Source organism: Echinops telfairi, unplaced genomic scaffold (genome assembly GCF_000313985.2).
Source record: "Echinops telfairi isolate 266 unplaced genomic scaffold, ASM31398v2 ScPeMD7_7417;HRSCAF=8455, whole genome shotgun sequence".
NCBI lineage: Eukaryota > Metazoa > Chordata > Mammalia > Afrosoricida > Tenrecidae > Echinops > Echinops telfairi.
This window is the reverse complement of record NW_022111317.1, coordinates 7,994,810-8,006,211: the sequence shown is the minus strand read 5'-3', so window position 1 is coordinate 8,006,211 and position 11,402 is coordinate 7,994,810. Positions and strand designations below refer to the sequence as shown.

At 58.6% G+C, this 11,402-nt stretch overlaps 2 protein-coding genes across 2 annotated transcripts in view; both read right to left on the bottom strand.

The window, feature by feature from the left end:
* Positions 1-6: 6 nt before the first annotated feature.
* On the bottom strand, positions 7-2,874 carry LRRN4CL (LRRN4 C-terminal like). Its single transcript, XM_004713622.2, has 2 exons — positions 2,153-2,874; positions 7-1,602 (listed from the first exon to the last, which is right to left on the bottom strand). The coding sequence occupies exon 2, from the start codon at positions 1,595-1,597 to the stop codon at positions 776-778; it is 822 nt and encodes a 273-aa protein (XP_004713679.1). The 5' UTR covers positions 1,598-1,602; positions 2,153-2,874; the 3' UTR covers positions 7-775.
* Positions 2,875-2,952: 78 nt separating this feature from the next.
* Positions 2,953-11,402, bottom strand: part of BSCL2 (BSCL2 lipid droplet biogenesis associated, seipin) — a 13,876-nt gene continuing 5,426 nt past the window's right edge. The window contains exons 4-11 of the mRNA XM_045297242.1: positions 7,159-7,302; positions 6,083-6,217; positions 5,890-5,987; positions 3,819-3,960; positions 3,644-3,707; positions 3,434-3,517; positions 3,259-3,339; positions 2,953-3,168 (exon numbers count right to left, since the gene is read on the bottom strand). Coding sequence (XP_045153177.1) covers positions 3,020-3,168; positions 3,259-3,339; positions 3,434-3,517; positions 3,644-3,707; positions 3,819-3,960; positions 5,890-5,987; positions 6,083-6,217; positions 7,159-7,302 — 897 coding nt within the window. The 3' untranslated portion in view covers positions 2,953-3,019. The remainder of the gene's footprint in view (positions 3,169-3,258; positions 3,340-3,433; positions 3,518-3,643; positions 3,708-3,818; positions 3,961-5,889; positions 5,988-6,082; positions 6,218-7,158; positions 7,303-11,402) is intronic.

Below are 11,402 nucleotides of genomic sequence, written 5' to 3'. Positions count from 1 at the left end.
AATCTTTACATTTTAAATAACTATATATAAGTCCCTGCACAATAGCCTTGATTATATCCTCTCAGATGCAAAAGTCGAAATCACTTAATATCTGGCTCTTTAAAACAACAACAAAAACCTGCTGGCCCCTGGTTTTGCTGTCAGGTCCCTGGGTAGGGGCAATGGGTTGGTTCTGGCTACTCACTGAAAGGCGGCAATTTCAATTCACCTGGGAGTGACGCAGAAGAAAGGCCAGGCGCTCTGCTTAACTCATATCCCCATGGCCTCGGAGCCCATTCCAGCTCGGAGCAGCCGGAGAGAAGGTTTCCCGGATGGTACATCTCTATGGGAGTGCGTCTCTCCGTGCCATCTCAGGCCAGGACTGCCCCGCGAGTTTCAGAGAATGTCACTCTTTACAAGAGTAGAAAGCCCGTCTCTTGCAAAGAGCGCCCGGACCTTGCAGACTGCTGCCCAATGCGTGACCACCAGGCCGCCCAGGCTTCCAGGAGCCCCCAGCCTCATCTTTTTCCCGGTGGGTTTTGAAACACCAGCCTCTCAGGCTAGCAGCCCACAGCCTGCAGCTCAGTGCCACCAGGGCTGGAAGGCCCTTGGGGGTGCAGCTTCCTCTGAGGCCCATGGGGTCACCTTGAGTCAACAGGCTTGTGGCTTGCTGGTTGTTGTTGTGGGTCTTTTTTGTCCATCTCGGCTGGAAGCAAAGGGGCAAGTGTGGGACCTACAGAGGTTTCCAGAGTGTGGGACTGGGTGGGGCCGGTCGGGCTCTAACTCAGGGCACAGCCTAGTGCTCCCCAGCCGCAGAGGCCATCTGCGTTGGTCCCCCATGCGGGCTGAACTCTGCAGATGGGACCACCGGGCTTGGCTTCAGAGCCATGTGGGCAGGGGCAGCCTGTCTGCGAGGGCAGCCCCAGCGGTCCCGCAGGCAGAAGTGCCAGACCAGGGCTGCGCAGCTGAGCAGGGCCAGGCCTGTGCCCACACCCACGGCCGCGTGGAGCAGGCTGCGTGGCCTGGGGGGCATGGTGAAGCGGTCGCAGGGCCCGAAGGGCGGGAAGTCGGGCCCCACCAGGCTCTCCCCGTCGTGGGCCACAGGCAAGGCATTTTTCCCTGCCTGATTGAAGGCCACCACACACACCATGTAAGCACCCCCAGGTGCCAGGTCCCGCAGCTCTGCCTGACGGACCGTATTGTTGAGGGGAGGCCCCATCTGCGGAGCCCCACGGCCTTCCCAAAGCAGCAGCCGGTACTGGTGGACTGGGGAGGCGGGGGCACACCAGTGGACCACGGCGCGACCCTCCTCAGCCACCCTGAACACCTCTCCCAGGCGCGGCGGGTCCGGCGGCTGGTTTGGGCTGGAGAGGCCCGGGCACAGGCAGGCTCGGGGCCCGGCCTTCTGCAGCTCCTTGCAGGGCACCTGCAGGTGGCGGCAGTGGTCATAGTCGCAGAGGACAGGCTTCGAGGGTGACACCCGGGCAGGCCACAGTGTTGGAGTCACTGTCTCGTCTTCCTCCTCGCTCTCAGAGTCTTGAGGAGTCAAGGGCTGAGCTCTGGGGACCAAGGAGCAGGCGACCGCCAGGATCCACAGTTGGTAGGAGGGGCCCGGCATGGCGGCTAGAAAGAAGGAAAGATGCCATGCTGCCGGGCGTGCCGTGCCGTTCAGGCTCACGGAAACGACAACTGAGGGTCGCCGGGAGCCAGAAAGAGGGCGGACAAAGACCCGGATGCACGCTCCTGTCAGCTGTGGACAAAAAAGAAGTGCACACACAGGGCGGATGGACTGACGGACGCGGCAAAGCAAGGAATTCAAGACCAGGGATGCACGCGTGAAGCGGCACCCCCAGTTAATGAGAAGAAGAGGGGGCCACCATTGGACTGAGCTCTGGGTGGAAAGGTGGCATACATCTGTCTCCGTGGCCACCCAGAAAAAAGATCCAAGTAAAACAAACACCAATTGGTGACAGATGCGATACATCCCGGCCAGAAAAGAGGAAAAAAAAAAAGACCAACGTGAGACAGGAGGAAGCGGTGGAACCGGAGGAAACGAGCATGCTGGAAGCCATCCTCCCCACCTGTTATGGGTGCCAATCCTGCCCAAGAGGTCCCGGCCCTCTCTAGCCACCTCCTCCCCCCAGCTCCCGCCTGGCCCGCAGCAGCCCCTCACCAGCGGGCTTGACGTCCTGCGCCGGGCGGCCGAGTGCGTGGGGCTCGGGCAGAAGGGCCCACGGGATCGCAGCTGCACCCTCGGGTTGTGTCTTCAATTTCGGTGCACACTTGCCTAGAAAAGCTTTATACCCGTGAGGTCATCGCCAAGCCCCCTCCCTCTACCCAACTCCCTGGTGAGGGGGGCCGGTCTCTTCCTCGGGCCTGAGTCATGTCACGGGGCCAGGGATCTGGAAGCCACATGTCAGGCCAGGCCTCTTCTGGAGGCTAGGACGCCTGGGTTCTGAAAAGGTGGGGGCGGGCAGAAGGTGGGGGCAGCCAGAGCCAAGTGGGGAATCCTGAGGCTGGAGTCATGGAGAGGGGTGGGGGAGGGAACAGGAGGCCAGTCGGTCGGTCAGGGAGGCTGGGCTGGTAGCGGCAAGGCAGGCAGCTGTGGAAGCCCCGGGGCTCAGGCTACAAAACGCCGTTTCTGTAAAGATCAGACCGCATGTGTGGCTGTCATTTCCTGCCTTCTGCCTCCCAATGGACGGCAGCGAGAGGGAGGGGTGCCCAGGATGGATTTCAGCCCTCCATCGGCCCCTGTGCAGTCCCCTGCCCAGAGAGCGAGGGGGGTCTTGTGGAAGGCCAGAAGCCTGCCAGGGGTGGTCAGGACAGGCTCTCTCCTGGGGCTGCACGAGTGCCCTGTGCCTAAAACGGCCCGGGTTTGGGAGGCCTTTCCCCCTCAGTGGCCCCAGAGAACCTGCTTCCGAGGGGCTGGAGAGCACAGGCTTTCCCACATCACAGCCCTGAACGCACCACAGGCAGAGTAAGGAAATAGTTTATTGGGTAGAAGAAAGTGCTGGAATGTGAGGCATCTGCACGCTTCTCTTCAAGAGCTGGAGCAGGTGGAGCGCTGGCGGAGCATGACCCCCGGGGGCTCGGAGCTGCCCAGGGTCTCGGGGGCAGGCGGAGGGGCGGGGGCGGACGCCTGGGCAGGCAGGTTGACGTCCATTAGCAGGGCCGCATCTTCCCAGGAGCCTGAATCACAGACAAGAGAGAGTGGGGTGGGGGTGGGGGCACAACATGTCCATCCCCAGGCCCCCAGGGCTGCAGGGTGGGAGCCCTCACCATCACTGGGCTCCTGCTCCAGCTCAGCCTCTCCTCTCGGGGGCTGCTGCTCTGGCTCGTCCTCCGGGGACAGCCGACCCCCTGCAGGCACACAAGGCTAGGATGTCACACCCAGAGAGGCCCCCCGGCAGCGCTAAGGGGCTTGGGCGGAAGGGTCTCAGCAGCGGCATCTTACCTGGGCTTGCGGGGTCCTCAGCACACTCCCCATCCTCTGTGCCCTCGGACTGAGCCAGTGCCTCCTGGCCTGGGGGCTCCGCACCTGCCAGGCAGACCGAGGGCAGCCGAGAGCTAGGGTGGCAGTGCTGCCCACCTGCTCCCCTCCCGCCTTTCCTTCAGCCTCAGCTTCCTTGGCCCCGCCCGCCTTCCCCAGCACCATCACCCTTACCTGGCTGCCGATTGGAGGAGGCCCTCTGCCCCTTCCTGGGATTGTCTCTTTTCCGGATATTAACCTGCGGAAGAGACACCAGAGAACAGCTAGGACGGATGGACTCCCTCTCAGTGACCCCTGCCCTGGTCCCCAGCCCCCCACCCCACCCCCGCCCACTTCACAGGGGCGCGACCTGCAGGGAGAGGCGGTGTCGGGGCCAGATGCCGCCCCACACCCACCGCATGTAGCTGAAGAGTACGATGACACTCAGGAAGGTGAAGTTGCTGGCCACGCCGACGAAGGCGCAGGTCATCGGGAAGTTGTACAGCAGGTACCTGGGGCCGGAGGGAGGACAAGGAGGGAGTTGGCAGGGACGGCGGCTACCAGCCTTCTCACGGGCAAGTCGCCTCCCTGCTGCCTTCCACCCGTTATCAGAACCCGGAGGTGGGGCTGCTGGGCTGAGCTCACTCAAAACCTCCCTGCCGTCGGGTGATGCCGACTCAGAGACCCCCCCGACGGTGAACTCTTTACACTACAGAGAGTACAAAGCCCCATCTTTCTCCCGAAGAGGCTGGTGGCGTCGAACTGCTGACCTGGCAGATCGCAGCCCAACTCGCTGCGCGGGGTGCTAATAAAACAAGGAGGCACAGGCCCGCTGGGCACCGCAGAGCCCTGCAGCAGCCTCCACCGCGGCTGTCCAGAGCCATCCTGAGCCCTGGGGGCCTAGTCATTCAGAAGAGTCCTTGCCACAATGGTGGCCGGCACACAGCGTCAGACCAGGGCAGCCTGCTGCCGAGACACGGGATCTGACAGGACCTGGCTCAGCGGGCCCACGGTGGGGGCCAGGGAGCAGCTTTTTTCTTTTTTTCTAGTATTGTGGTTTTGGAAATGTTTTACGTCGACCAGGTTCTCACTGAACACTTTCCACATGAGGCGGATCTGTCTCGCAAGATGTATAGCCAGGAAGCTCCTTAGAGGTAGGGCTGGGGGGCTGCGTCTCACCTGCTTCGAGCACGTGAGAAGGACATCATGCTTCGTAGAGAGGGGCAGGAGTCCACAGTAGGAGAGCCTCCACTTTGGTTACATTAGAGGTAAGGTTCGGGTACCTGATCCTGCTTTAAAGATCATTCCCACAGATTGTCCCCTCACAGCTGTGCTGCCTTCAAGTGAGCACCTGGGGGATTCGATCTCCCTTTAGAAGCAGACATGGTCCTTTTGCTCTCTCGTCCCGCGTGACACCCAGTCCCCCTTAAGCCTTTCCCCAAAGCAGGCATTAGGTGTCCTCACCTGTGAGCTCAGGGACCCTTAATGTAGACAATGCCCACCTTGTGACATATGTAACTACGGAAAATGCATGTCTTAAGGCTACCTAAAAAGATCCCAAGACAGTAAACGCTCTCTCACTTCCCCCAGTTCCGCGTGGTCCATCAAGAGGAGGTGGGCTGAGCACGCTACCGTACAAGGTGTCTGGCTCCTTTACTGCATTCTCTCTTCTGTCCTTCTTGTCCCCTAGGACTTCACGGTCATCTTCCTGTCTCATCACCGTACATTTGCGCCTTCTGGCCCGTCCCTTGTCGGAGGCTGTTCCCCCAGACGGTTACGGTATTTAGAAACACGAGCTGTGCTTTCTCCGATTTCCATCCTGGTTGGTCTGTTTCCACTCACCTGGCTCCTTGCCCCCCTACCGCCTTCTCGTCCTCGGGCTGGGGCTCATGCAGACGCTTGCTTTGCGCACAGGGACACAGGAGGTGTTCTGTGCCACGCTGTCTGGTGGCTGCGAGGGGTCCTGCAGGAGTGGTCTGTGCTCCCAGGTTTCAGAGGACCCCGGGGTGGCAGGCTCCACCGGTCCAGTCAGTTGGGCTTGTTTACGAGGGTGACATGTATCCTGCAGTTCCTCCTCCTCCTCCTCCTCGAACCCAGGCCTCCAGGAGCCCAGGGGCACTGGGGACCACGCACGCGCTGGGCTGCTAACCACAAGATGTGGCCGAACCCGCCCGCTCCCTTAGAGATTTCAAACTCAAACTATCCATCGCGGCGATTCTGACTCACAGGGACCACACAGGACCGAGGAGAACTGCCCCTGTGGGTGTCTGATTGGCTTTGAATTGGAACTGACCGGATGGCAGTGGGTTTGGGTGGCATCTAGGCCTAAGTGTGTCTTGGCAGCTCATCATGACGGGGTGTCAAACATGATGCTGCCCAATCACACCTGCCACCTCTTCCCTCGTCATCTGCGGCGCCGCCCCCCACCCCGCCTTGCTCACCTGAGCCCTGTGAAGTGAGCATGGATGCGGAGGTAGGCGCCGTACATCTGGATGCGCTTGCTGTGGACCTCGATCAACACGCCAGTGGTGGGCACGTACTGCGAGAAGGGGCATGGGGCAGCCTCAGGCCCAGCTGCTCCCCTCTGGTGCTGCCCCTCCCTCCGGCACCCCGAGGTGCCCCCACCCATCTCACCGAGTTCTCCCTGTAGTCGGCGTAGAGCTCCACGTCCAGGAGCTGCTTCTGCTCGGCAAAGCCCAGCAGCAGCAAGCTGGAGAAGACCAGCGTGTCGAGCGTCTGCAGCAGGTCTGAGCGGTAATGCAGCATCACCTGCCAGGCCCCGGAGCGAGGCGTTGAGGACAGGTACCCCAAGGTCCCTCCCCCTACCCTGGGCAGTCGGCCAGGGCTGCTCCCGTGCACGCTACCTTCCCTGCCAGCCCAGTGTCCAGTCCCTCCTTCCAATGCCTCAGGAGCCTCCCTTCCGGCCGAGAACAGAGCGCTCCATTCCAAGGCGGCACAGAGAAAGCTCCCTAGGCTGCGCAAGGCCTGGCTCTGCTCTTGCATCCCCCGGACGCCCTCGCTCCCCAACACTTCCTTCAGCCGAGGATGGACTCTCCCTCCCTCGCATCATCCTGACGTCTTGTGCTTCCATCTTGTCGTCAGGGACGGCCGGACAACGTGCTTCCGTGGACCATTCACCGGAGGATGGAGTCTGACCCGAAAAACCCACCACGAGCTCAGTGGTCAGAGCGCTGGGCCGCCCACCCTAAAGGTAAACCGTTCAAGTCTCCCGTAGCCACTCCACGTGAGCACGAGGTGGCCGTCTGCGTCCATAAAGACGACGTGCTGGAGACCCTGGAGGGCAGTTCTCCGCCGTCCTGCAGGGCCGATGAGTCAAGATCGACTGGCCCAGGGTGGGCACGTGTCAGCAAGCATTTCACTTCACCCCATGGGGTCCAAACTAGTCTCGCTACCATCTTTTTGGGATACGTCCCTGAGCAGCTTGGCTGGCTGAGCCAGGGCTCACCCCAGGGCTGTCAGAGAACAGCGTGTCTCTGCAAACTGTGTCTGGAGGCTGGCGCCCCCCTCTGCTAGCTGAGGTGCCTGGCATGTGAGGCCGGCTTGGGAAGGACTGTCTCCCTAATGATAACACATGTGTGACCTCAGCGGCCCAGGATGTTTCCCCGAGCCCTGACCTGAGGCAGGGGCTCTGCCGTCTGCCCGCATCTTTCTGCAACCCCCCCTGCCCTCACCCCGCCCCCCACACTTACGGAGCGGGAAGAAGTCGAGATGACGCGGCCGCCTCGGGTGTAGCATGAAATGGTGACCAAGAACATGCCCAGGTCCTGATTCACCGGGGACTCTGGCAGGTCCAGTTCCAGGGTAATCCGATAGGGCTGCCCATACATCAGCACCTGCCAAGGGAGCCCGCACCGCTCATCATCTGAGAACTGCACCGGCTGCAGGCCTGTCCATCACCCAGGGCTGCCGCCCCAGCAACCCCCCCTGAGACCCTGACCGGCCTGGCCATCTCTGCCAAGGAAGGTGCTGCCCCCTCCTGGTGTGCCGGTGCCACGTCCTCCTCAGGCCTCCAGTCCACACCCGCCGCCCCCCTCCCCGCCCACTTCAGATCTAAAATGTCAGGGGTGGGGAGGAGCTGTGCCAAGGTCAAAGCGGTCCCTTCCTCAAGGAGGGAGCCTTAGGTCCGACCTGTCTCAGGATGGTAAGTAATTTGGAGATGACCTCAAGCCCACCGCAGGGTGTGATTTGCAAAGACCACCTCCTTTGAGAGTGTCTGTTGATCTCACTCTGTGTGGGGTGCCCCCCCCCCGCCCCCCTCCATTCTGAGGGACAGCTCTGCTCTGGGAACGGCCGTGGCCTGTCTCCCTTTCTCAAATGTGAACCGTGGTCATGTTGCCAACTGGGCCATCAGTGACTCAGACAGCGTGAGGGCGAAGCCGTCCCCTGGAGCCCAGCCTGGCCTCGCTGAGGCTGTTAATTAACACCGTCTTCCCAGCTGGCTCTGGGCGGCTCTCACACAGTCATGGTCACCTGAGTCCCTCCTTAGAATCCCGAGGCTCTGCTGGAAGCCTTCTCTGGGGTCCCCCTCAAAAAGGTGGCGGACGTGCCGCCAGACGCCTCCTAGTTTCCTCTGTTCCTTTCGCCTCTTCCCCCACCCAGTCTGGTCCTGCAGCCTGACCCTAAGGGGCAACACGAGAACCCGGGTGGTGGTGGTGGTGGTGGCAGAGCGTTTGCTTTTCACCAGCGAGGAGGGGGTTAAACGAAACGCTGTGAGATAGCGCCCTCGCCCAGAGCCAGCCTGCTCCCGGGGGGTCAGGAGAGCCTGGGCATGGCTGATCTCGAGGGCAGAGGCGCCAGACCACCCGGTGACGGTGACGCCGCTCCTGATGGCAGGCTCATTCTGACCGAACCCCTCTGAGCAGCCGGGATTCCGTGAGGCGGTGGTAGAGGCCCCGCGGCTCCAGGGCAGCTGTGCCACTACGCTCTTGCAGATATGAACGCAGGTCATTCTCTAGGCAGGAATCAGGGGTGGGGCAATGGGGGGGTGACTGGTCACGAGGACACGCTTTCTTCTGGGGGTGATGAGAAGTTCTCAAGTTCACGGTGGGGATGGTCGCACACCCTGTGACAATGCTAAAAACGACTCCCAGTGGGCGACAGCTGAACCGCTCTGTGTGTTCTACATCCTAGCAGCGTGCCTCTCTCTCTGCCCACTGTGGTCAGTCTGCGAGCTGCTGTGATGCTGGGCGCTGTGCCACTGGTGTTTCCAACGCCAGCCGGGTCACCCACATAGACAGGCTTCAGGGGAGCTTCCAAGTCAAGGCAGACTAGGAAGGAGAGGTGGTGCATTGCTCGTGGGAAACAAAACAAAAGATTATGAGGAGCAGCAGAACACTGGAAGTGAGAGCTGAAGACAACAAACAGACGGGGAAGAGCTGCCTCCTCCAGGAGCGGGCCGCAGTGATGGAGGGACCTTCATCTGCTAATAGGGCATGGCTTGTTAGTATTCGTCTTTTAATAAGGCCGCTGTCTAGTTAGGGAAATAGGGAAATCAGCTCATGGGGGGGCCTTCACAGGATCTAATGCCGGATCTTCTCTGAGCCTCCTTCCCACGCAACACTCACCCTTCCTGAACACACTCCCTTCGCAGGCCCCCCCTCCCCATGGAGGCCCACTATCTCAGCCAGCACTGGCCTCTCTCGTCCTCCACAAATTCCTCTGGAATGCAGAATCTGCTTTTTACCACCTACTCAAACCCAAAACTCAAACGCACAGCCCTTGGGTTGATTCCAACTCACCGTGACCCTGGAGGGCAGAGGGGAACGGCCCGGGGGTTCCAAGACTAACTCTTTACAGGGGTAGAAACCCTCCAGTCTCCCTTGGAGCGGCTGGTGGGGTGGAACTGCCGACCTTGTGATTAGCAGCCCAACGAGTAACCACTCTGCCACCAGAGCACACAGTGCACCAACCTCTAGCCAATCTGAGAGCTGGGACCACGACTTCCACTTCCACACGGATGTGCTGCTTTATTCATTCAAGGTGTTCATGGCCTCAGCCTGCAAGACTTTTCAGGGCCCGGGATGGGCCTCCTCTCCCTGGAACCTCAGGCTCAGGGCTCCCTCCCTTGGCTCACTTATCGCCACGCACGACAATGGGCAGCACCCCTCCCCACCCCACCCCGATACAGATGCCCTGGGGCTGTATTCCCAAGCCCCTCTCCCCATAGAGCCCGTCTGTCACTATGATTACCCTTACTAGGTTATGACTGAGTCACAAGATGCACGCTGGACCAATGTCTTCGGGAACAGTTTATTCAAAACGCCAAGTTCCAGCACCGCAATGACAAATCTGTGTCTTGGCGTGCCCAACAGGCCACTCTGCTACCCAGAACGCTGCCATTTGGGGCCCCATCATCCACCCTGGTGAGGTTTTTCTTGATAGCGTGTGACTCCCTGGTGGTAAAGAGAAGGACCTCACAGGGTACACGGTCACCCTGCGCTTGCAATCTGCGCTTGCTTACAACCTGTATTCGTGAACCACCCCCAGGTAAGAGTCAACCCCTATAAAGCCTATTATGGGATTCAAATCGTGCTGCATATACAATGGTTCATGATAAGAAACGAGCACTACTTTGTAAAGCACGTTAAAACATTAGTGTATGAAATCCAGGATAGGAAATCTATAGAGAGATAGTAACTGGATTAATGGTTCCTTGGGAATATTTCATAGGAGTTTGGGAGAGGTGGGGAATGGGGAGCTGATAACGGTAAGTATAAAAATGACCTCCCCCCTCCCACAGAGGGGGGCAAATAACAGAAACATGGATAAAGGGAGACACCAGACAGTATAAGATACGAAAATAATCATAGTTTATAATTTATCAAGGGGTCACAAAGGTGGGAGGGGAAGGGAAGGAGGGGAAAAAGGGGCTGATACCAAGGGCTCATGTGGGAAACAGAAAAATCTCCCACAAGTTGTCTCCCTCAAATATATGCCAAAGTTAGCTGCTTGCTACACCTGGTAAATGACTACACTTGGAGGTCAACAAAAAGTAGGTCAGGTTATTCTCCCGCAGGGTTATCAGCCATCCAGAGCAAGCAGTCACCACTGTTTATCCCACAATAAGTGGGGCGCACTCCCATCTGATAAGGATAGTAGTAAATGGTGTCCCTGAAGGAGAGCCCAGGGAGGTCAAGCCCACTCAAGGGTGGCCAAGGTTAGGCTGCCATATTGAGTCTAGTATCGCCCTTCTTGTCACCTGTATACCCTTAGTCCCTCCCCTTCCTACTGTGTGCATACCCCTAACTCATCCCCTTCCTGTCACGCTAATAACCGTTGCATATCCCCCTCCTATTGCTTGTATTGCCTATTGTACAGCCCCTTCCTGTGACGTGTGGTTACCTGGAATCAACGGCCCCTAAGTAGATATAAACCTCGGTTAGCAATAAATCGCCCCACCTCGCTCCTTCGCTCTCCTGCTCTCGGACCACGCCGTGCACAGACCTGGCTGGTAAGATCATGGCCATCCAGGAGGTGAGCATGCTACCATGAAATGTGTCTGACTCCATTACTTCTATCTCTCCTTATCCTCTATGATTTTATTATAATCTTTATATAGCTCAACCGTACAATTGCACCTATTGAACCCGAGATTAGTTGTGGGGGGCTGGCCTTTCCCTCACAGCTCAAGTAGAAAGAAAATGTTTTCAAAATGATGGCAACATATGTACAAATGTGCTTGATACAATTGACAGACTGCTATAAGGGCCGCAAAAGCCCCCAATAAAGTGATTCATTAAAAATAAAGAATGAAAAAAAAAAAAAGAATGAAGAAAATGTTCTAAAATGCACGATGGTGATGACTACAGCTTTTTAAAAAAATCATTTTATTGGGGGCTCGTACAACTCTTATCACAATCTATCCATCAGTTGAATCAGGCATGTTTGTACGTATGTTGCCCTCATTCTCTCCTAGACATTGACTTTCTATTGA

Bases quoted from the DNA above. Each gene is read 5' to 3' on its own strand.
- LRRN4CL (XM_004713622.2), bottom strand. From the start codon at position 1,597: ATGCCGGGCCCCTCCTACCAACTGTGGATCCTGGCGGTCGCCTGCTCC.